This window comes from Zonotrichia leucophrys, chromosome 1A, assembly GCF_028769735.1.
Source record: "Zonotrichia leucophrys gambelii isolate GWCS_2022_RI chromosome 1A, RI_Zleu_2.0, whole genome shotgun sequence".
Lineage (NCBI taxonomy): Eukaryota > Metazoa > Chordata > Aves > Passeriformes > Passerellidae > Zonotrichia > Zonotrichia leucophrys.
In genome coordinates, this window is record NC_088170.1 from 45,788,549 (window position 1) to 45,815,210 (window position 26,662).

Sequence of the window (26,662 nt, forward strand, 5' to 3'; positions counted from 1 at the left end):
GTTAAACATGGTTTACTACTGCTCTATATCGAGCATAGTTTTTCAAAATGCAGCTAGAAAATCACTAGAAGTATGTTGGATAAGATCCATCTCAATAGACTAATTAAATCTTTATTTCACCAGCATTTGCCTTGTAGAAAATCTGCATTGATCACCCACAGAATCAGTCATTCACATTAAAAGGGACTCAACGGGCCTCTAGGTCCACACTCCTGCTCAGTGTGGGTCAGCTATCAGGTCAGGTTAGCTTATCAGAGCTTTATCCAGCTGGGCCATGGAAACCTTCAGCTATGGAAACCACAAAGGCTCTCTGGAAAAAACCCATCCCAGTGCCTGACTCTCCTCAACTTTTTCTTTACATCCAGATGCACACGTTGTTCAGTGTGTATCCCTTGTCTCTCACTGTCCCACCACTGATTTCACTGATCTTCTTGTAGGTAAATGGGGACAGACATTTTACCGGGGACTGTTGCTGCAGGACAAGGGGTAACGACCATTAACTAAAAGAGGACTGATTCAGACTAGAAATAATAAAGACTTTTTTTTACAATGGCAGTGGTAAAACACTAGAACAAGTTTTCCAGTGAGGTAATAGATGCCCCACCATGGAAATAGTCAGGTTGGACGGAGTTCTGACCAGCAGGACTCCAAGGCTCAATGATCCTGGAGGACTTTCCCAACCTTTATGATCCTGTGACGATGTCTCAGCTCATTGCAGAGGGGCTGAATTAGATGACCTTTAAAGGCCCTTACTGACCCAAAACATGCTATGCATCTGAGATTATTATGTGATTTAGCTCCCCTCTAAACTGTTTCTTCTCCAGTGTGAACAAGCTCCACTGCCTCAACCTGACCTCCCAGTGCAGGAGCTCCTGCCCACAAACACCGTGAGGCCGCCTGCTGAATTCACTTCAGCTCATTAATATTGGTCTTGAAGGACCCAGAACTGGTATGGTCTGACCAACACTGAGCAGGGGATGATCCCTTCCCATGAGCAACTGGCTGTGTTCTTGTTGACACAACCCAAGATGCTGTAACACTCTAGAGCACACTTCTTGAGAGCCATTTCTGGAGAATGCTCTGTGCTTTTATGTGCCAGCCATCCAGGCTGAACAACAAAATATTTAAGACTTTCTTAATCAGACTCTTTGAAAACTTTTATGCAATCCATCAGTACAGTTTTTTTATCAAACACCATAAAAGGCAGAACCTAAGTAACAGTAGAGTGGGGCTCACATACCAAAGTATATGAAAATGTTATTTTGCTAACAAAATGCTATTTTTCTCATTCACTTTTTATGATACAGCAAACTTATGCAGCTTAGGTCTCCATGAGAACAATAAAATTGAGTTTTAAAGACTGTTTATGTAAGTGTATTTTTACAGAAAAACAAGCTGGTATTTTGCTGTTGATTTACAACTGGTTTCAAAATAATTATGCCTTTTCATTTAGAATTGAGCTAATTTGCAATATTGAAAAATACAGTAAAAAAAAGTGTACAGCTTTGTTTATAGGGCTCACACAAAATTAGTGTACATTGAACAAGAATTATTAATTATATTGTCAAAGTAGCTAAAGTTTTAGGACCACATTATGTGTGGCACCACTCCAAACTGGATAGAAATGAAAAAGTCTGTTCCAGAAGGAACAGAGCTTCTGTGCACTTGGTATGTGTCAATAAAAATTTGGCCAGTAAAGGTGATTCTGTATTTCACTGCTTTATCTTCAGCCTATATAACAATTTGAAAGTAATTCGTACATACATACAGATCACATCTCACTATGTTTTTTTCTTTAAAACAAATGTTAGATATGTTGGTTCAAAGAGAAATACCATTCATAAGCCAGCTTCATAGTTTACCTGTTAACTGGAAAATACAGAATACGCTCCCAATTAAATGTATTTATATTCCACACAAACAAAGGCATATTTTTGAAGGCTTCCTATTCACTATCAACTACAATACAAAATTTTCAAGCTCTGCTTATACTCACAGATCATGAGATTATGATTCACAACACAACTAAAAGCCAAAGACTTCTGTCGTGCCACAAAGAAATATACTGATTGCAACAGATATGTAATGGCTATGCAGATCTACTTTCTTCATTTGCATTTGAAATTTTCTTTCACTGAAGCAGAGTGAAGCAATGAAAAAAGCAAACCGAAACCAACAACAACAACAAATCTTAATCCCTGCTTGGTGCTTTATGATAGCTTTTTTTTCCACTAGAAACATATGACAGAACCAGTTACACCTCAGGTTAAAATGGTTATCTTTGAACATTTCCAGGGAGCAAATGCAAGCAGTTAGACTTGTGAGATTACAAGACCAAAATGGCACTGTAATATCTACGTACATAGAGCATGGGCATTTATACACCATTTCAAAGGATTTCTGTAGAGACCAGCAGGTTGGAAAAAGTGCTAAGGAAAGTAAACAGCCTTCATAAAACAAAATAAAGACAGACTTCCCAGGATCTGAAAGCTTGGTTTCAAACAGCAGTAAAAATCTCAGAGGGTTAAACCTAGAGCTAGTATGTTACTGCACAGCAGTTTTCTGAGCCACACATACATAGATACAGCAAATATACACAGCAGTACCACAAAACAGAAATACCTCTTCTTTGTATTAAGACAACTTGATTTTAATTTAGACTACAACAAACTTTTCAAGAGCACCAATCTTGCCACTTAAACATGCCATACACATTTAAACTCAGCTGTCTTCACACTGAAAATAAGGAAATAACTAATGCTGGAGAGATTAATTTAAGAAGGTCAGCAAGGGATTTTTGTACTGTAACTTCTCATGCATTAGCAGAGTAACAACATGTTCCAAATCTGCAGGCTTAACAGATGCATTTTAAAGGAACATGGCTGAAAACTGTTCTATTTTCATATGTGACCCCTATTTCCTTAGTATTAGCAGGAAAATATTACCAGTCACATGGTACCAGTCTAGACAGATTGCCTGCTCTATGATTTTTAAACACACTACCAAAAATAAAAAATCTGGCCAGATTTATACCGCATGGCATATTCTTGTGGCAAAACTATGACATCAAATAGTCATAATTCTCAGTACAGCTCCACTTTCAGACATCTTTATAAATGCTCTCTACTTGAAAATAGGTTACAGTGATTTCCAAAGTAAACAATGAGGAACAATAAGAGAATTCTGCCACATAATTCACCACCTCAAGTTTATTACATTCCAGAACACTGTCAATGGATGTTCAATAGGAACTTGAATCTGAATTGACTTCATTTACAGCTAAAAGCTCAGTGGCTTCATAGAACCCAGATCAGACACAAAATGTTACCCTCACATTTAGTGGTGAAATACAGAGGAACGTTATACAACATATCTTAAGTTACTGAAAGATCATAAAGTCTTCAAGTATATCATTACCAGAGAATAACTGAATGATAAATGTGCCAACATGACTTAGCAGTACCAGCTGATTCACAGTAAGTCAGGTCCTGTATTGCAACTGTTATGTACTTAAAAAAACATTTTCAAATTTATAACTGTAAAATACAAGGCAATAAGCAAAGGGGGAGAGAAAAGGAAGAATGAGTACTATAAAAATGTCAGCCAATTTCAGATAAAGATCAAAGCAAAAAAACTGACAAAAACCCTAAAAACAATCTTATTACGGTACATCGAAGCTTATCTTTCTGTCCCCTAGCCATGCTGACAACATGAGGGAAGAAGAAGAAAAAAGCATTCAAGGATGTTCATAGATTTATGCAGCGAAGCCTAATTTCCCTTGGCTAGCTGCACAGTTAACAAGGAAAAAAGAAAGCAGAAAAGGGGAGGAAAAGCAAAACAGATTTACATAGTTAAATCAAGCTCCTGCTCTCATCCTCTTTTACCTCTTTATTAACTGAAAATAGCCTAGAAAAATTAGTTTTTATTACAGATTTTATGAACATAACCTACATTTTTTTAGATATTTGCACCTGTATTTTAAATGAAAGATGGCATCATACATTTCTTAAAAGAGCTAGACAGCAGTAACTTTAAATTACTTTTCATGACATATCAGGAGCCAGAGGAAGATGACATTTTTAAAACAGAAAAGTGTTTTTAGGAATTTATCAGCATGAATTTACAACTAAAGAAAAAACATACACCAGAAGCTGAAGCCTCCACTGATCTTGGTCTGCCACCAGGGATAAACATTTTGCATCACAGCATTACCAGTACACAGACCTACAGATCCTTTAAGCTGAATTACAGTCTTGATTATTATCCTAGTCAATGACTGAGCTAACAGCATGGATACAAGCAGATTTGCAGTATCCTTCCCCAAAGATTAAGCCTGAAGAGAGCAGGAGAAGTTGGTAAAGTGAAGGCAAACAACAGCATTTAGGAAAATTCCCCTTCCTCCAACACCTCCTGGCTTCCTGTGTATTCAACACCATTTGGAGGTTTACAAAGAGCAAGCCTGTATTCTGTGTCAATCCTAACATGCCTTTTGCTGGTTTGCAGTGTGACTGCAATATGTTCCTCATGAGATGATCTTTAAACCAACTATACACACACACACACCACCGATGCTCAATACCTAAATCCGGCACATACATGTCGTGGCTGGTTCACATGCTCCTACTCCAACACCGCACTTATTTCTGAATGTAGCTAATTGTTTAAGCTCCACCAGACACATGACAGGTCACCTCTTCCAGGGTTTTCATCATCTCATTTAAAAAAGAGTTATTTCTCCTGACAGTTTTCAATTTTTAAAACAGAATCTGTAAGAAGGTTATTTGTTAATGCATGTGAGCAGCATAATTGATACCACAGGTTCCTCTTGGGTTGGTTTGTCTAATTTAAATATGTGTCTATCTATACAAGCTCAGATCAAAGATCTATATCAGCTAGCATCCTTAGTCCAACTATAGCAAGTAGAAGATATTTGAGAAAGAATCTTTAGGAAGTGGATAAGAGGGTGGATTTGTTTCACTGAAAATGGTTCTCTGTGAGAGGAACTGAACAACATAATGAAATACAATTTATAACACACCCTCACTCCTGGGAAGGCTTATGGAAGGTGTAATTAAATGGGGCTCTATTTACCCATAAAATACAAAACCAAACCTTCTCAGAAGCATTTTCTTGCTAGACAAGACTTGTAGGGTTTTTTTAGGAGCTTATTCCTACCATATCTACCTCATTTTACTTATTCACAAATGCAATTTGTTGTAAAATGACATGCAGCAGCTCCCATACACAGGCTGAATAGGACAGTTTAGGCCTTCAGGGCAAAGAAATCCACTTGTTGAAACACCAGTTCCTCAAAAAATACTTGAATTAGCCTGAATAAAAATGTTAATTCTCTTGCAATTCAAGAATGGCCAGTATTTAAAGGGCAATTTATCAAAACTGTCTCATTAATGACAACAAATTATACAGCACTGCAAAAAGTCAGATAAAATGAATGGTTCATGGAAGTGCTGTGGTTTAACCCCAGCCAGTAGCTCGATCACCAGCTCACTCCCCCACAGTGGGGTGGGGGAGAGAATTGGAAGGGTAAAAGTCACAAAACTTGTGGGTTAATGTAAAGGCAGTCTAACACATAAAGGAGAAGCCACGCACACAAGCAAACAAAGCAGGAAATTCATTCACCACCTCCCATGGGCAGGCAGGTGTCCAGCCATTCCCAGAAAAACACGGCTCCATGACAGGTAACAGTGAGTGAGGAAGATGAATGCCATTACTCCACTGCCTTTCTTCTCTTCTTCCCCCAGCTTTCTATGCTGAAATGGTGTGTCCATGTCATACGCTGTGAGATATCCATCCCTGTGCCTGGGTCAGCTGTCCTGGTTGTAACCCTTCCAATCTCCTTGTGCACCCCCAGCCTCCTCACTGGCAGGGTGAGGAGCAGAAAATGACTTAACCTTGTATAAGTTCTGCTCAGAATAGCTAAAACATCCCTGTGCTACCAGAACTGTCCTCAGAACCAATCCCAAACACAGCCCCACATCAGCTACTGTAAAGAAAATGAACGTTACTTCAGCCAAACCAGCACAAAACATAACTATTACTGAAACTATTAGAACCTCTTACAAAGCAGGTTTGATCTCCTGGTGTTGTGGGTAACCCAAACCATCATTACATTCCTGTGGTGGGCACCATTTGGGAAGCCTCAGATGCCATTTTCCCTTTGTGTCCCTACACGGTCAGCAGTGGGGGCCACCACCTCAGGAGAGGGTGGTACCCCACCAGTTTGGGTTCATTTCCCCTTTATTCCCCCTTCTGAGATTTAGCAATTTTGTATCTAGTGATTATTTACTGAGGGGTTTTTTTGTTGCTGTTCCACTTGTTAGTAAACTGTTATTTCATCACTGATACCAACTCACACTTCCTCCTTATTGGTGGAAAGGGATTGGTTAAAACTCAGAGGAGGTAACTCATTTTAGAGTGGACACCTCCTTAAATTGTCTTAAACCAAGATCCCCAGCAATGAAGGCTAATCTTCATCTGTAGAAAATATCTTCTTACAGAAACTACCATAAAGCCAAACATTTGGCAGGAGGATACAACAACCATTCCTTTCAGACATCTCCTTCACACTAGGTGAATCCTATCTGCTTATACTATTGCCGTTAATGAATATGTAAAACTGAGCTATGAGTAAAATTAGTCAATTGTGAGGGAGACATAAAATATATATTTGCTACTGGTATTGGTATCCCTGCCCATGGCAGAGAGGATGGAACTAGGTGATCTTTTGGATACCCTTCCATGACTGTATGGTATCTGAAAACTAAAAAATTAAAATATCAATAAGTACAAAGGAGAAACAGGACAGACCTGTAGAAATATTTGTAACATACCAACCCACTGATTTTGAAATTTCTCATTGGTCCTGGTAGTTCCTGTGAAGAGTTTCTAAATCCAAAACAGATTTCAGGTCAAAACCTGGAATCAGACTTAGGGAAAGAATAGAAAAGACAAGCAAGCTTGAATACCCATGGGATACCTAAGAGCTCAATTCCTATGTTTGATTATGGAATGCTGATTACATTACAGGTCAGTATAATAGCTGTAGTAACTGTTTTGCCATGTAAAACAACAAATGACAATGTACTAAACAGGGCACACTGACTGGGCCAGTGCTTCCATGCTCCTGCCTCTGGGGGAATTCCACAGCAGGCAGGCACAGACAGCACTCTCAAGCAACGGAGCAGAATTCAATTGAGGCACATCCTTCACTTTTCTAGTTTGGCTGGGACCAAGAAACAATCTTTTTGCCAATCTCCACTGATAATTCCCACTCCAAAATATCACCACATCTAGGATCCAAGCAGAAAGACTTTTACTACTACACTACTCCTCCCAAGAAATGGTTAACAGCCTCTATATGACCTGACTATATTCCTGCACATAGGAATTTTCCTGCTCACAATGAGTAACTGGAAAAAATTATGTACATTTTCTGAGGGGTAGCTTTTTAACTTTCTGGAACTTCAGCTTCTTTTTCAAGGTGCTTTTTGTAAGCCAAATTACAGCTGTACTAATATATTCTTGTCCACAAGAATGTGCATATTACCATGTATCTTAGAGCTAGTAACAAAATAATTAAGTCTGCTTATCTACTGTGTATATATAAGCATATATCAATATATAGGATGATATAATTTAAAAAAATAGCAACCACATTCAGCAATGTATATACCAAGTAAGCCATTTAAAAGGGTATTTTTATTCCAAATGCATAAAAGATTGGTACAAGAGTAGTGGCTGCTCTCTTGTCAAAGTGACCTTTACGTTTTCTTGAGGTGTTTTAACCTTCCTGCTAAAATTAGGACTAACTCTTGAATTTGCAGGATGCAAATAAAGCTAGGCTGGTTTTGTTTAATTTTTGCTTCTAAGGAGTAGCAAAATGACAGAGCAGTAAGTGACTAAACTAGAATGGAGGACTCCTTTAAGCATCTGCTAGCCAGAAAAACCAAGATGCTTCATCTCTCCTGCATCTATGAGGCATATATACATATATTTAAATACACATATGCATTGATTTTGTGTAATTCACTGTAGCACAGTTTTAATACTGTGCAAGATTAGATATTTTTGTGAACACAGCACAGGAAATTGAAAACAACACTGAACTACCCTAAGCTGTAACCCACTATGAGTGCAATCATGCTTTTGTGGAAATACTGTAACAGAAAAGTAGCCCTGAGCTAATTCATGGCTCAGGTTCCCATGGGGCGTTCCCTTTATCAGAAAGGCTGCTAGTTCCTTTATCTTAAATCCCTGCACTGCTTAGCAGGCACACCTGCATGGAAAAAGTCAGGATCCAAGAGTACCTCAAGCAAAAAGCATGCGTGGATAATGTGGAGGTATCTGAGGAATAATTTCCAAGAAACAGTATGAATGAAGGTTAAATACACTAAAAATAGTATTTTATGGGAAATAGGTGGAGTAGATTATCACCTAATGATAGATGAAAAATTTTAGGGAGCACCTGGATTGTGCTCCTAATATAACTAATTCATATTGCTGAAAAAGTACAACAAAGTCCAGTGTGAGCTCTGCCTTTAGTCATTGTTCACACCTCCCAGAAATTCTGTGCTATTGGTACCAGTTAATTATGTCTGAGGCACAGTTAAAACACATCCTTAAACAACTCAAAAATACCACATACACTTTTTTTCCCCCCCAGAATGATACTAATTTTCATAGATAATGCTAGAAACAAACCCCTGTCTTTATGCAGGGTTATTTATTAAAATAGAGCCCCTGAATTTCCATGACATTCAAAGACGCAATGTGGTGCTGCATCAACGCAAGACTTAAATATCAAACAATCAAATATAGAAAAAGAAACCATATGCAGAAGCAGAAAATCTTAATACCAATTAATGTGTATGCATGCATGCTCATATATAAAAATTTTTTCACCATCTCTCTCCAGCTTTTGTACTTGAGATACATTGCACCCTTTGAAATTATTTCCAAATCTGGATTTTAAGTATCCTCACAATTATTTTCCAAACATAATTTGCTTTCATCTCTGATGTCAGAATAAAATAAAGAAACAAGAGTGAAAAAAGAAGATGGAAAGTAATAACAGACTCACACGTTGTAGACTTGGGCATCTTGATAGACACCAAGTCAAACATAAACCAGAAATGTGCCCTTGCAGTACAGGAGACCAATTATTTCCCTGGGATGCATTAGACAGAGTATTGCCAGCAGGATAAGGGAAGTGATCCTGTTCCTCTCTACTCAGCATTGGTTATACCCCACTTGGACATGATTAAGGACTGGATAGAATGCTCTGACAGCTGGGTCTGTTTAGTTTGGAGAAGAGAAAGCTCAGAGGGGATCTTATGAATAAACTGGAATATATCTAAAGAAAGGGTGCAAAGAGGATAGTCAAGCAAACTTCAGTGGTTCTAAGTGAGGCAATGGACATAAACTGAAGCATAGGAGGTTCCCATTAAGCATCAGGAAACAAATTCTTCCCTGACAAAGGTGTCTGAGCACTGGCACAGGTTGCCCAGGGATGTTGTGCAATCTCTGTCCTTGGAGATACTCGAGAGCCATCTGGACATGATTCTGGGAAATCAGCTCTAGAGTGGTTAGACCAGATGACTTCTCAACTTTCCTATCAGCTCAACCATTCGATGATTTTGTGATTATGTGCAAGTACCACATACAGGCAGCCAGCCAGGTCATTTGGGTCTTTATGGAAATATATTTTTCTAAAGTCTTTTCCATCTTCCACCTCTGAAAATTAGCAACTGCCATGATGCAACATTCTGCCACTTGTGTGCTTCCCCAGAAGTTCCAAATAACAATAATTAATGAACTATCCCTCACAACAACATGTGACATGTTTTTTGTGAGCCAGAGGGTCAAGCTTGAAGGTACTGTACCTTTTTATCAACTTCTGTAGTCTTGCACTGAAGTTGCAAGGCTACAGCTTCACAAATATGATCTCCATCTCCTTTGTGGTCTAGAGTTCAACACGATTTACAAGCAACAAAGAATTTATTTGAGTCTCCTGCATTTAGAGTGCTGATGTCTGGAGTACTGATTCTAAGTAAACGAGATACTGAAAGTTAAGTGTAACCTATTTCTGTGCTTAAAATAATATTGAATCATTGAGCTCCCTTAGAAGGGAGATCATAGGGATATATTAAGACATCTTGGGCTGTCAGTAGTGAACCTTCAGGCTAGAGAAAATGCATTATTAGCTTGATTCTAGAGGTATCCAAGCCCTTTCTTTGCTGTTGAGAACGGTAATAGTGAGTTGAGTAAACTTTACTCAGAGTGATGGCTAAAAGAACAGTTCTTTGAGATGGCCAGCTCTCAGGTTTGAAGATGCTGATGGACATTTCAAAATATGTCTTTAAACATTCTCTTACTATACCAAAATCTTTTTAACATTATTGTGGAATGAGGGGGAAAAAATGACAGTATGCTTTTTCAAAAACTGTTGAATAAACAGTTGTGTTATGCTGTTTTAAAAACTAGAACACTAAGTAATGAATATTTTGACTAATTAATGTGGATTTTAGCTTTTGGGAAGTGATTTCACTGAATTAAATGAATAAAAGAACTGAAATAAGAAAGGGCTAAAAAGATTGATGATGTGGGTGTTGCTAAAAGGTGACATTGAGAGTACAACAAAGGAAGGGTAATCTTATCCTTTGGTATGGTCTGGAGTTTACACAATCATTAAGGATATAATCAAAAGCTCACAAAAAAAAAAAAAAAGCAGTTTGCTTTCACTGGCCTTGGATAAACAGCCTATTCTCTTTGTGCTGTTTAAGAATCTCTTCTCATTTGAGGGCAATATGATAGTCACAAACAAGGTTGTTCAAGGTGATAGCAAAAGGAGGATTAGCATGCCAACTTATCTCTGCTCCCCACACAGATGGGGCCAGAGGCATCAATCATTTCTGATAAGATGTTCATATCATATTGACACAGACACAAAATGTATATCAATGAAAGAAAATCTCAATAGGCTCCATCTAACTGAAGTGCTGCCTTGAAATTTTCCCACTAATAGTACTGCTATTTGGAAAAAAAGAAAATGGTTTAGAATGCTATCTAAGAACCATGGGTCATATAAGAGATTTAAGAATTTCTGCAGCAGTATGTTGGCATAAGACAGAGGCACAAACTCTACACAAATTTAAAGGTCAGCAAAGCAAGCGGGACTCTGCGCAGGAGATGATGCAGCATTTTTATGCATACTCATCAATGCCAGGAACAGGGGCCACAGTCTGAACTGAACAAATGTAGGCAGCAGCCTTAACACCTTCCATTCCCTTTTTCGTAATACACTACCCAGTTTTGTTGGTGTTTTCAAAATCCTCCTGAAAAAAACCCAGGCAAGATCTCTAGATGGTAATATGCTACATATACTAATACAGCCCTATGGCATCTACCCTGGAAAGGTGGGAATTTCAGACGACATGGGGGTAACTTGATTTTCTGAACACAGTCATCTGGTAAATGTTATCCTTGGGCTTTTTGGCTTTTTTTTTTTTTTTAATAGCAGCAGAATATTCTTATAGCAACAAATAAAGTTAACACAGCCTTGGTGAATAATGTACATTGTCTAGAAAACAGCTAAGCTCTTATTTTGTCCCTTGCCACTTGTTAAACTGATTCTATTAAAAGCTAATAAGTGAGATCTTTCCAGGATCTGATAAGGAAAAAAATCAATATATTTTTGATTAAATGATTGGTGTTCTTAGAGCTCCAGTGTAAATGGGCCCCCTGGCTATACTAAGGTCATCACTGCTGAAAAAAATGCTGTATTGAGTAGCTGATATTAGTACATGTGAACAGAAAGCACAGACTGCCACCATAGACTTTTATTTCTCTGAAAAAGTGCCACTACAAAATTTGTAACTTTGTAACGCCTTGAAGTATTTATCATTGGCTTTTTTAGTGTGATTTTACTGCTGAAAGAAAAGTTTGTTTTACTAACTTCTGTGTGGGTAAGAGAAAGAAGATATCCCCAAAGCCAACAATCATCACCACACTCACTCTTCAGTACTCTTAAAGCTGGGACTGTATATTCACCTTCATATTCCAAGGAATAGAAAAGCTTCTAAAACTTCACAATTGACCACACACTAAAAGTGATGCTAATAAAGAACATCAGAACACAGGATTGTTGCAGTGTGCTGAAATGTTGCAAACAGATTTCCAGGTTTTTTTGAGCTGTAACAATGGCCTATCTCTTACCTAAAGCTATTGTTTCTCATTGTTTCACTCAGAGTTCCCTAATCCCTTTGAACTCTAAATTGTTTTTGCAATGTGATTGTAAACAATTATGTCCCAAAGCACAGCTGAGTTACTCTCTTTTACAGAACTTTCCCCCATCCAAACTATGATCCTGCAATATCCATCTTACAAACACTATTTATGATCTACATGTTGAAGTTGAATTAGGTGCTTTTGAAGACAATCTTCTGATCATCTCCACATTTTGATCCATAAGCCAGAGCTATGAATCCAAACAAGAACATATGCTGCTGCCACTCAGTCCACACAACCACAGATTTAGTCCACAGTAAACATTTACACATTAACATTGGGTCTAGCATCAAGTTCTGCTCTACAAATCCACTCCTACAGGATGGCACTACTTGCCTAAGTAAACAGCAGTCTTGGACTTCCAAACTGTTGATTTGCTGACAACAAAATTAGATTATATAAAAGCAAATCTTCAAGGCTCTTTACCACATTGGTAAGTCCTTCTGATTTTGCTTTTCTCAAACATTTGTGCAACATACATGATTCCAGAACAGATTTTATAAAAGCATTTCTTTACCAGCATCAAGTACCAGTACAGATCCCCATAGAGTATGTTTGAGCTCATATACTTTAGGAACCACTCCAAGTAGACAGCAAAAGCTCAGCAGTGGCCAGAAAAATAGGATTGAACTTAAAGACAAACAAATCTCATGAGATCTGACTATGGACCTCTTTCATTTTCCAGCTACAATAACAGCACCTCTCTACAACTGCACATGCCAAAATGCTTCCTTTAGGATTCTATACTAGTGAAATTAGTTCTAAAATTTAAGTATCATCATTAGAGTATTTTACTTTTTTAAAGAGCCAAAAATACTCAAGGAACACACAAACTGGTATTCTGACCTTAACAGAAATAAAAGACGAACAGCAACACATGATTAGAAGATAAAGCAGCACATAACCAAAGAATTCTACTGGAAAAAGCCAAATGGTTGTTTCATGTTAAAGCAGAGCCACTCACACTTGCTCTACCCCACTCAGGCGCTATTACTGTTCTAGTAAAGCAGCAGGAAGGGGAGAAAAATGGAACATGATACAAAAACACACCAGGGAAAACTCTAGGAACCATCAGGGGCTGACTTCAGCTGTTTATTGCTAATTTAAGCGATAGCAAAAATTATTCCTAGCAGCTAGTTTAGCCAGAAAACATGGATATATACATATGCATACAGATCAAGTGAAATTAGCATGCACCAATTAAGTAGAAAATGAATGACTTACAACTGTAGCCTTAACAAGCATAAGCATGTCATGAGTCAGATTTAACTACTTGACTTAAATACTGACAGTTTTTGTGCTTCCATAGAAGTAAATAGTCAAATTGAAAAAAAGCCTTTAGAGTGGGAAGACCCATATTAGACAAATATTTTAATAGAGGAACAGTCTGAAAAATAATATTATTATTGTTTATTAACAGGAATAATAAAGTCACAGATAAACCTGAATTTTATTATTACCCCTAACTTAATACAAAAGGACTGCCATTATTGTGGATGCCAACATATTTAGAAACAGTTATTTTAACAGCTATTTCCAGCAACAAAAGAACAGTACAATTTCATCCTGTCCCAAACAAATGGAAAATTATCCCAAAAGAGTATTTACCTCTAGACTAGTAAAACTGATAGAAAACCATTCCTATTGCCCAAAGTGGGCGCTGATCTCACTAAGTTAGGTGTAAGCAAGGTATAATAGCCCTTACCAATCCAGAGAACTCTTTAGACACAAAGTCTGAAAATAAAAAAAACCTTGAAGCATCACTGATTTTTTTTCTGTCACTATCTGATACTAGATTTCTGCTCTGGGGAAGTTACTAATGCCTTTCAAAATCAGTTTTTCACATGTCATGAAAAACCTATTATCTAATTCTCAGTACATGTTGCAAAAATTATGAGCATTTATACCCGCTGTTTAAGATGAAAAAATATTTAATAGAGAGTAGTCTAGCTGTAAATATACTTAATTTTTCTTTTAATCATAGAATAGTTTGGGTTGCAGCACACCTTAAAGATCATCTAACAATGATCTATTCAAAACACTAAAGGAATACTAAGATACATTATCAAAACCAGAACAACTGGTAAATTATTTTATGGCTTTAGCTTCCATCTCTTTACTTAGTTTAAGAGGTGCCATCCTAAAGATGCACTGGTAGGTCCCACAATGAGAGCACTAATGTTTAATTAGGAGAATATTCCTTAACCACATTGCCTACCACAACATATCTGCTCTACTTAAACTACAAAAAAAAATTCACCGTATACTGAAAAACAGTAATTTTGTACATACATATATTTATCAGGTTTTTTTGATCTGACTATCCTAAATCCTTTGCATATATTTAAGAGCAAATTCAGGGTGCTTTTTCCTATAGATTGCACTCTAGAGGGCTGATGTCAAAAACTCAGATAACTAATATTGAGAATTTATATCCTGTATGATTTCAATATCAACTCCTTCTGAACTTGAAGCTTCAAACTTTACTGAGATCTAAAGTAGTGATACAGAAAACAAAAAAGTAGAATAGATTCAGATCAAAATTACTTCAGGGCACACTGAGCAGCTCCTTAATCATTACCAACTATGGATCCTAAGGAGCTTTCCAAAATGTCCTAAAGAAGGTGCAGACATTTCACCAGCTGAATTGCTTTCTAGGCTTTGCTGACTCTAACTAGCAACTAGTTACTGGAGATGCAATTCAACCAAAGATCTTAAGTTTAGATGTCTTTGGGGCTGGATTCCAATCCTTAAGTCCACTGATTCATCATTCTGAAATCAGACAAAAAGGAAAGCATTGGTCATGTCTTAATCTTGACATTTACTTGTGACTGCAGAAAGATACATCCATCTACACAGATTGCAGAGGTGATGCTGGTGGTCTGCTCCTCCCCCTGGCATCCACCTGAAGACATACTTGTACTTCATTTCAGGACTAATTCATGTCGAGTGATGCACAACTACTCAAGGAAACAAAAGATGATGAAGAGGAGCAAATTCTGAATTTAAATATAAAGCACTTCGGGGATTTTCCTTTTTTGTTTTTTTAATAAAGAGGAACAAGAGTGCAGTGTAAGTGAAGAATACATTCATATTAGTAGGTGTGGTTCTTTCTTTAAGAGAAAAAAGATGCATGCCAAATTTCTCACTCTGCCTTTGAATATTCAAACTTACACTTCCTATCTGCCAAAGAATCTGAACTGTCTCTTAAGCCACAGAAATCTATATTATTATATTTTACAAGCCATAAAAGGAATTAAAATTACTACTGTGCTCCTTTTCCTCATCTGCTTGTCTCTACAATGACAAACAGTACCTACATTGCTTCATGTTAGAATCCACTTCTGCCAAGAATAATTACTAAATGTAGCTCCTGTGGCAAAACATATGGGTCACAAGAATTAGAGAGAAGTTTTGTGCTGACATTCAGGTGCACAGCTTTCAATTTGATATCTAGTTTTTTTCCACTTTATACATCTGTAATCTTTTAATCTGTTTTAAGCAAGTAATGATACAATATTTCCTAATTAGACACTCAATTTTGGTCCCACAAAGCCAACACAAGAACTGTTACCACACTGTGCTTTCTCCTCATACCTTGGATTGCCTCAGTTGTTACAGAATGCTTTATTTCAGAGAGAATCTATAACTGTACAAGAAAAGGTTTAACTGTCTTTCATTGCTCAGTAGATATTTTCTAAGTCTGATAATTTCTTAATATTGCACAAGAAAATAGTTTTAAATTGTTTAAGTTTATTATATTTATTATAGTTTAAAATGGGCTAAGGAAAATCCTATTCTTGTGCTATAATACAAAGCTCAGCTATTAAACCATACATTCCCTATGTTATGAAATACCTTCCTTTCACCTGACTTTCCAAAGCATGGTCTTTTCCACAGGGTTTTTTCTGCCATTAGTCTGGACTGGAAATACTATTCCGTTTTGGAGAGACTTTCCTCACCTCAGCATCTACAATTGCTATTCTGGTTACTGTGATACTTGAACAAATATTGCTGTTAAAACAGTTGAATGTATGATACTGATAACATAAAACCAACAAAAAAAAAAAGCTGTGGAAAAAATATCCAATCAATTAAAGAAGTAAACAGACAATGTTTCTTCTAGTCTTCCAACAATCTTTTAAAGCTGCTATTTTCACTGCATATACCTGAAGTTAGAAAAAATAAGATAGATTTATTAGATAGATCTATTGATGTAGAGAGAGCTTACAATAGCAGGTCCACCTGAGCAGAAGCTAAGTTAGTTTTAAAAAATTGTATTATTAAATTTGAATTCTGTACTCTCTCCAACTGAACTCTTTCAGAGGCTACAAAGCTGACTTGCTTTATGTCAATTTATATGAGGTAGACAATGAACACTATTATGCATTCAAACACTCTCATTAAAATAAACAGGATTACCCACCTGAGGAAAGTTTGGTATACATACAGTGCTTACAAAATTTAACATAAAAAGCAGCAAAGTCCAAAGAAATAAAGTCCAAACAATTCCAATAACATAAGCAATTGTTTGGAGAAATAAATTTTAAGTCATTTATGTTCATATACTTCTATCTTTACATGTGCTAGTAAAAAGTTCCATCTGTTCTTTTCATTACATTATTCTACAGGACCAAAAAATGACTTGGAAACCAATGGACAAATGACACAGCTAGGTTCTGACAGATCGTAAGGTGTAAGGATCTGTACTACAGTACACCAGCTTCTGACCAGCCCTTCTGCTAGAAATGAGCAGAAGAGTGTCCAAGCTCCTCAGCTCCACTGCTGCCCGTAGGCTTTGGCATCACTGCAGGGTGTGAACTGCAGGGGCTGGGGACACTGAGTCCTCTCATGCATCAGCATCCTTCTGAGGGAGATTGCTCATGTCAAACATGCATCAGCAAGGGCCTAAAGATCTCTCAAACATCCCACCCATTTGCATTGAATAAAAAATACACATTGTACCATAGTGTTGTAAACTATGATCATCCAGCTTTGGTTTAAGTCTGTAATAAACCAGTTAAGTCACTTTCACATCTAGTCCAGATAGATCATATAAGGATCCATCTCGGACAACTCTGCATCCCAGAGTTTATTCTGTGATACAGATATACATTGCATTTAATTTGTTCTTGTGAAAGCTCACTTAGGTTTAGCTTTTCCAGTATGCGGAGAAGTTTTTGTTTGTTTCTTAGGAGGGTTTTTTTGGTTATAGTTTGGTATGTTTGTTTGAATTGCAGATGGTGCAAACTACCTTCACAAAGCTTATCCTGTCATTCCCTCCATACCTTAGAAGGCAGTTTGGATTTGTAACAACACTTTTCTTCAAGGTTTGCCAGTAATGGGATGAGGAAGTTTACAGCAGCTGAAAACAGATGCTGGAGTCAGGAATCAATAGCTAAAGGTCAGATCACAGCAGGCACGTGAGAAACAGCTCTAGAATTTGTGCTTTCATGTAAAAGGAAATCAAATCCATTTGCTTTCACACCACCACCACTGCCTTAACCTTGTTTTCAGCAATCCATATCACCCCAAATTGTTTTCTGTCAAAGTCTGCAGCTCTCTTGTAAATCTATCACCTGCTGTGGCATTCATTGGAGTGAACACAAACAACATGTCCTGATGCACATTTAATTCTCAGAAACGACAGGAAACTGAATTTTCGTGATGACTGTCTGAAGTGCAGGCCAGAATGAAATGTCAGTATTTAACAGCTAATACTCTAACACTAGCTGGGTATACATGATCTCACTAACCATAAAAATTAATGTACTGAATATACTCTTCCTTCTAAGTACTGTTTACTTATATTGCCTGCACTGCAAAGCACAGACATCATTTTGTCAAATTCAGCCCAACTTCCACACAGTTCCCCAAACTCCTATTGCCGTATTTAAGACAACAGCTGTGGAAAGGATTCAGGCTGGAGAAGCTCACAGAAAACTGCCTCCTGTGGGAGGGCCCCCAGGCTGGAGCAGAGGAAGAGTGTGAGGAGTCCTCCCCTGGAGGAGGAGGGAGTGGCAGAGTCAATGTGTGACCAACTGACCACAGCTCCAGTTTCCAGTCCCCTGTACTGCCAGGGTGGACGAAGGAGAGAAAATCAGGAATGAAGTTGAGCACAGGAAGAAGGGAGAAGTGGGAAGATGTTTGAAGGTTTGGGTTTATTTCTCATTATTCCTACTATGATATGATTGGTAAAAAATTAATTTTCCCCATGTCAGGTCTGTTCTATCTGTGATGTTAATTGGCGGGTGATCTCTCCCTGTCCTTATCTTGACCCGTGAGCCTTTTGTTCTATTTTCTGTCCCCTGTCCAGAGGAGGAGGGCAGTGACAGGGTGGCTGTGGCTGGCTGCAGGCCAGGGTCAACCCACCACACCCATCACCCCTGCACAGTCACCCAATGGCTCAGACTTCCTGGCCTAATCCTCAAAGGGAACTCGCTGAGCTCTTGCACTAACTGCACTCTCCTCCTGTGCTCGTATTTATTAAATGCACAGTGGCTTCTCTACTAATCACTCCTATGTTTTCTCTCTTAGCCAGAATTCTGAAAATAGAAGTAGCTATTGGATATTTTAAAAATCAAAGGTTATCGGGTTTCTCATAGAATTTAAACTCTAGGACAGATTGATTTTGACAGTTTCACTGAAGAACCAGCACCTTCTCATAGAAGCAAAGTCTCCTTTTATAAAAAATATGCATAAGTCACTGACTAAGCATTTATTGGAGCCCTCCAATCTCATGCACCGAGGAGAATTTCTCTTATAAATATTACAGAGAAAGCAAAAGTTCAAAGTTTTGAATGTGCACTGATTAGGAGAGATGAAAATAGGGATACTTAAAAATTACCATTCTCTACATGTATATAAACTTCTCTACAAAGAAAAAAAACAACTGGAAAGTGAAATAAGTAAACAAGACAGATGCATACATTTTTGTATACCTTAAATAACACTACAAACCAGTAGACACAGCAACTGAATTTCAGGAGGCAAAATATTCTCATGAAAGAAACCCACCTTGCCTTTGTTTCTAAATGTGGAATTTGTTACCTGTATCAAAATATACAGGTTTTATTGTAAAACTTATGTAAAATCAGTATTTAAATAGAAATCATATGGTACCTGATGGGTCGATTTTCTTTACTATCAAAGAGTGAAAAGATTACTTCCAGTTCCTCTCCCAGATTGGAGCACATTAAACTCTTCATCTGAACAAAAAGATGGTGGCTGCTAGCTGGTACTGGTGTGTCTTTTTTCCGATGGCGATGTTCCATCTGAAAACACCACAAAAACAGTGACCAGTTTGAGTCAATTACAAAATTCTCAAAACAAAGAGGTAAAATATGTAATGTAGAACTACCTTCTTATTCCAAATTAGTATTTTTTTTTAATTGATACTAACTTGTATTTTTTCCTTTCTCTTTTTTTTTCTTTTGCATCTGAGAAGGAAAACACAGGGAATTTACTTTCCCAGTGTTACATTTCATCATAGTTATCTCTAGGTGAAAAACAGTAATCTCTAGAAGTTTGGTTTTTTTTTTACTCAGAAAGTGTGGAACCACTTTAAAGCTTTGTGCTATAACAACATAGTATTTCTTAGCTGGTTTAAGCGGTAAATGATCTGATATTCCACTATTCAAACACATAAAAAAATGCTTTTGCAGAAGACTAAATGCCAGTATTTTAAACTGGGGAAAAGCAATCATACCTGCATTCTATGATCTCTGGCAAACTGCTTTGTACAAGCTTATTAATTGTCTTGATTTGATGTCACAGTTTATACCTTCTGCATTTTAGTTAGCCATTAAGTGAAGGACAATATTAAGTTGTACTATCCCTCTCTTACAGTGTAACAAAAATAATTTTAAACCGCAATCTTTCTAAGTGACATAGTCTTCATACTGAGGTTATCTTTTTTCCCCCTTTTTATTTTTCCAAGTACACTCCATGAGCGCCATTACTAGTTTTCTGGGTGATTTTTCCTCTGTATGGTTCCTCTTGTGATTAATGGCTCCTCACCATATTTCATCTAGCGCTTCAACAGGATTCCATAATATCACAAATCCCTTTGAAATTACTCAAAGGTATACTGATTCTAGCACAAAGCATTTAATATTAGTCTTGACCCTACCAGTCAACAATACAAGTAAAATACAAATTAAAAATTATAATAAAAATACAGATCCACAAAAACTGTAGCAATTGATGTTTTTGGGGGGTTTGAACTTAAATACAAAAGTTGTAATAAATAAAATTCAGCTTAAATACAAGTTTAGTCTTAAGCACATAAAGCTCAGAACTCTGTATCTTTAACAGCTGCAGTACTTAAATATGAGCCAAAGCCAACATAAATGAATTGGCAAGTTTTCTTACACCTTGCTGGAGATTTAATCAGAATGAGAAATATCAGTGCTGATTTCAGTAGATCAAGATGGGCTTTTAGACCCAAAGGAAAGCTTTCTTATGCAATTTAACTGCTATTTACATTAATATATTAGAAAGTACCAAGAGCCCAGTATGATTAATTGTGACAATATTATACCATTATTATATTTCCACAAAGCTTATCTAGACAGGCTCATAAGCCAGGTAAAGCTCTAATGACAAAGAGTCCCGTAAGCTTTTATTGATGATTAAATTCATATTAACATATTAGCATAATTTTAAAGGTATATGAGAAACCAAAACTATTTAAGCATGTATGCAAAGACAAATTTAATATCAACTCAAAGAATTTCATACATATTTAGGGATGACATAGCTGTTCAAAAAATTTCTTTGCTTATAGTAAAACTCATTGCATTATGAAATGCCAATATATTGGATCAAAAAAGGTACTTTTGGTTAAATACAAGAGTGGACTATCAGTACGTAATTTGACAGCAGAAGCATCAAACATTACATTCACCTACCAGCCTGTAGAGCTCTGTAATGCTGATCTCTTCAGGATCCACCATAGCATATTCTTTTCTTGGAACTAAGTCAAGTCCCAGTTGTCTGTATGAGAAATGGAATAACAGTAAGTAGCTTCTACTTTCAAAAGAAACAAATTAGCTCTGCATGCGTTTGTTGTTTATTTGAATAAAAAATGCACATGTTAATTTGTACTCTAGAATTAGTTGACTTTGGTTTTATTTTGATGTATTTTGGCTGTAACCACCACTCACATTTGACTCATTTCCCTTCTCCACTTTGCAACATTAAAACAATGTTTTCCCACAATTTTTAAATCTGTTTCACAGAGTGGACAATGTGCAATCGACATTGTCCTTCGTACTATTGTGAGCATTTCAGTGTGAACACACTAGTACCGTCAACTTGAATAACAACCACGGAAAGGAAGATAAAAAGAAAATCCATCAAATACCACAACATCAGCTTATTTTCAGTTTGGAGTGGATAGTATCAAAAATGCTGGCCTGTATTCCCTGAACAAAATAAGGAAATGAGCTTGAATCAACAGCAACACAATTTATTTCCAGCACAGCGGCAAACAATAATGTTTAAGAATGCATAAGGACATGAAGGCAGTCATTTTAGGAATTTAGTCAATTTAGGAAAGTTCAAAAGATTATAAAGTTTTTCAAACATATGTTTCAAGGAGCAGGAACTCTCCAGGTAAAAAACCTTCACAATTTATTTCAGTTACTGCAAAATTCTAAGTAGACAGGCAATCATACACATTTACTCACAACCCTTTCACTCTGTTAGATATTTATGCTTTCAGACAGCTGTAGAAACCCTGGAAATTGAGGTAATCCTACTACTGAATATTGCTTCCTTTAGTTAGCATTTATCTGTATAAACATATGCTAAAGAAGAGACTTTGGAAACAGCACCTAAATACCAGAGGGCGTTTTAACCATTTTCTTGCTTAAAAAAAAAGTAAGACAATAAAATTTGTGTAAGCTCATTTCAGTTATTCAGACTAAAGGAAGATGCAGAGCGCAGTAGCTGAATGTATGTTAGAGATGTCCAAGCAGGAACTAAATTGTGTGACCAAGTTAGAAAAGAAGCAATGTCAACCAACACAGTTTCAGTTAGAGCACAAAGCTCTGCTGAATGTGTCATCCAGGCATCATGTGTATTAAAAAGATGGAAAATGCTGCTTCAGATTGAAATAAGTACTGGAATTGGAATAAGTACTATCTTATAGATAGTACTACTGCTACATAACTTACACAGATGTAAAACAGCAGAACAAAACAATAACCCACTTTTCACTGTTAAAACATAGTGGACAGAAAAACAATGAAGGAGAAAGTCCATTGGAAAAAAAAGTACCACTCGTTAGAAATTTGTTCTTTATTTCACCATTCTGCAATCAGCCTAAAGAGCTGGCTTTGCAGTTTGACCACATTTGATGTGTGTACATGGACTCACTCGTTGCCCCAGTCCAGCCGCGCCGTGATGTGGCGCTTGACGTCCTTCATGCGGTCGTGGGTGAGGTGGCCAACGAGGACCTGCCTCCGCAGGTCCAGGATCTCGTTCATTATGTGCCACAGCCGGTGGAAGAGATCCCCCTCATTCCTCTGTGAGACACAAACATCTGCATCACCTGATAATCAGGACATCAGCTTATAGACTGATAATCCTAATAAATACATACATGAGCAAATTAGGAAAACCCCCTTTTCCCCTTACTTAGTCTTTTATTCCCCATCAGACTGTGACCATTTTACCTGCATGTGCGTGTGTGCATATAAAATAATTTCAGACCTGCCACAGACCTTGTCTATGCACCAAACCCATCCCAGTATTCCAGTCCAACTCCTTGTGTCTCTCTTACATTTAACCTAATCTAGTGTACATGACAGGTACGACAAAAATTCAACAAAAAACGTTCACGTGTTGCATGACACAGCATTATTTTATTCCAAGAGTATGTTCACTCTGTGCTGCTGTCTCATCCAAACTGAATATATCATCTATATTTCAAGACTATTTGAACTCATATGCATAAGGGATAGAAAAAGCAATAGCTCTGAGCATTCAAACGCTGAACCACAGTGTTAATTTGCTTTAACTTTCCCTTGCATTGATATAACTCTACATACTACCACCTTATCATAAATAAATAGTATCACACAGACAGAATCTTGTCCACACAGTTCTTCTTCATCTAACTGTGAAGTAGGAGAAATTACGTGAATATGACTGCTTTGAAACCACATCCTCCTACTCTAATTATATACCAGCTATGGTATATAACAATTTCCCATAAATGCACCTCTGTTCTGGAAAAATCTATTAACTCTTCCTTCACTAATTCTAAGTAATTTTTTAGAACCTTTAGGTTGAGAAATTACTACAACCTTCATCTAAGTGATTCATCACACAAAATTGAAGAAACACTCCTGTTAAGATTTGTTCTGTTAATTCTCGCCAAAAACCATAAGTCTATTTCCCTTTGCTTTCTTCCTATTAATAAAAGGCATAAAAATAAAGTTCAGCTAGTTCTGCTGCATAAGTTAAACCTAAAATTGATTTAGAAGCACCATTACTCTCCATCAACAACTTTTATATTCCAAGCACTCTGAAAAATCACAATTTGATAGATCTGCTCTTTTTACTTCACATACTTTCACTTCATAAGCTCACTAAAAGGGCATTAATTCATTATTTGTCTTGGCTTTCTGTCTGGAAAGGAAGAAAAGCACGGTAATTTTGAACATGCAATAACAACAGCAGTGAAGAAAATTTTTGCCAAAAAGTGCTGTGCAACTTCTGCAACAAAAAGAGGGAAATACGAATGTTCTAAGTAAAAGAAAAACAAGGGAAAAAAGGTCATAGAATTAGAAACAAGAGACAAAAAGGACTTTGTAGGAACATTGTAGAGAGCTATACTAACAGTATGTTTTCACAATTTTCCATCAGAGGCTATAGAGCCTTCATTTCTGCAGTCAAAAAACCTTCATTTCTACAGTCAAATTGGATAAACAGTAATTCAGTTGCATCTTTGGTCCTGGTATCGGATGAGTTCTACTGAAGTATATTATTATTATTCGTATGAATACAAGAGACACACTAATAACACTAAAATAAGATTTCAAGGCATTAGTAAAACAATTAAAAAAAAACCTGAATGTTTTGGATTTTTTCTGAAACATATACCTCAACTAAACCAGACCATCTAAACAACAGTGCACCTTTTGAGATCATGTTTATTAAGACAAAACAATATTATTCAGGGTACTTACCACATAGAGTTGTTTCCACATTGTTCCCCAGTCTCTTAGAGTGGATGTCATTTCTGTAATAACAGAATCTTCTGTTGGAATAACCATTTCAAATTGTCTGTAACATGCAGAAGAACACATGATATTGCACAAGCATTACTAATCCCATTGCAGTTACTAATGTGTAGACTTCCTACTGCCAACAGTGATATCTGTCAACCTACATGAGTGCTCCCGTCAGACCATGACACTTTTTATTTGTGGATTTATTGAATCCCCATGGAAAAACTTTGGGTGAAAATAGCTTAATCCCCATGCAAAGTCTTGGCCCCAGAGAAGTCAAGGTGAGTTTTTTCTACTATGAGATAAGCATATAAAAACCAACTTTCATAGCAGAATAAATCCCATAGTTTCCAGTGGGATCTTGACACTTCAGCTTTTCATGCCTGGATTACTTTTTTCATGATATCTTGTCTCTCTTGCTAAATTAACATAACACTGTGACAGCTCTTGGCCATGATGTGCAGCAGGGAACATGGCCTGAATGGGAAACTAACTAACAAAGGAAATAGATGCAACAAAGATTGAAATCCATGCAAATACTCTCATGGTGTCCACTAACAAAAAGTATTCTGCCTTTAAATTTTATTTTATTGTGATGGTTTACAATTTTGTTTCACCGAGCCTTCAGTTTTAGTTACAACTTGAAAAGGAAAAAGGGATTCTAGGGCATGACAAATCACATGTGGCTGTAACTTCATAGTGGACAACAGGGAGTTTAACATGGGGACATTTTCACCCGTGAGAATGAAACTTGTTTTAATAAATATTATTACAGTCTTCATTATTATTTCTGCCCATTATGAATAATGGATCTCCAACACACTCATTTATGCTCCTAAAACAAAGGGTCACTTCATGTTCAGGCATCCACCTATTATGAGAAATGTCCTTACCTAAACAGTTTTCAAACTGTTTTGTATCAGTTCTCTACTAATAAATCCAAACAAAGGATACAATATGAACAATTACAAATTAAGTAAAACTGTGAAAAAATTGTTAAATTCACTGACAATTTTTTAAGTTTTAAATTTTTTAAAGTGATACCACCAAGGCATCAAGTTTTATACGTAAAAAAAAAAAAAAAAAAATCACTGTTTTTTTTAAGTCAGACAACTTGAATTCCAAAACGAAATTTAAAGCCTAATATTAACCAATGACTCTGGCTTTTATCTGGTTTTTATTCTTCTAAATGTGAAAAAACATCAACAGCTGTCAAAAATAAATACTGGCTCTCCATCACCTGAAAAAAATGAAAACGTTTCTCTATTCATTTATAGGTTTAGCAAAATTTTTTGCCATTAAACTGATACATTTTTTACGCATTTTTTTTGTAAAATGGCAACTGGTAGAGCTACAGTCCTCAAAGAAAACAGCTAATCTTAAACAGCAGGTTGAAAGACAGCTTAAGTACAGAATAATTTCTTCAAATTAAGGCAATGCCGTTTTCAAGCCAAACGTAACATAATTGCTTCCCCTTTTCTCTAAACAATACAGAGTGATATTCCCAATTGCATTCAGTGCTTCTTCTGGGTACAGCATTCCAATTTTATGACTATGCAGGACTATCAGGTTAGCTAAAGACAACCATTTCAAGTCCTCTGGCAGTAGGCCGGAGCCATCATAACATAACTAAATTATTTACTTTATAAGCAAAAGACATTTGGTACAAGTAACTGACCGTGTTTAAATATTTGAAATCAGAACATTTCACACATACCCTTTGTTCTTAACACACGCATTCTTCAAGTGAATGTAGTTAGATGGAAATATACCCTGAAAAATAAAAAGAGTTTAGGTAAAAAAGTCCCCTTACATGAGTTTGGCATTCCATTTAGTATAATTCAATATGCAAATACATGCTGAATTCAAAGTCCTCCAAATAATTAACAAAAAACACACACAAGGAAAGAAAGCAATAAATACTCAGTATAGCTCTAACAGAAACTAAAATGCCATATTCAGTAGAGTTTAAAATCTTCAACACTTCAGACAATTAGAAGATAAACTCATGTAGAAGATTGTTTGAGAGCTTCCTTATGGCAACTGTTTTATTCATTATTTCCACCTTGATAAGAAACAGACCAGCTGTGGGGGATAATGCCTTATCAACTGCA

General features: G+C 36.7%; 1 protein-coding gene across 4 annotated transcripts in view; it reads right to left on the minus strand.

Annotated features, from left to right (window-relative positions):
• DOCK4 (dedicator of cytokinesis 4) overlaps window positions 1-26,662 on the minus strand; it is a 221,933-nt gene that overhangs the window by 111,802 nt on the left and 83,469 nt on the right. For all 4 annotated transcript variants that reach the window (XM_064702645.1, XM_064702643.1, XM_064702644.1 and 1 more), the window contains exons 4-8: window positions 26,266-26,321; window positions 24,507-24,603; window positions 22,690-22,838; window positions 21,219-21,303; window positions 19,429-19,580 (exon numbers count right to left, since the gene is read on the minus strand). In XM_064702645.1, the coding sequence (XP_064558715.1) occupies window positions 19,429-19,580; window positions 21,219-21,303; window positions 22,690-22,838; window positions 24,507-24,603; window positions 26,266-26,321 (539 nt within the window). The remainder of the gene's footprint in view (window positions 1-19,428; window positions 19,581-21,218; window positions 21,304-22,689; window positions 22,839-24,506; window positions 24,604-26,265; window positions 26,322-26,662) is intronic.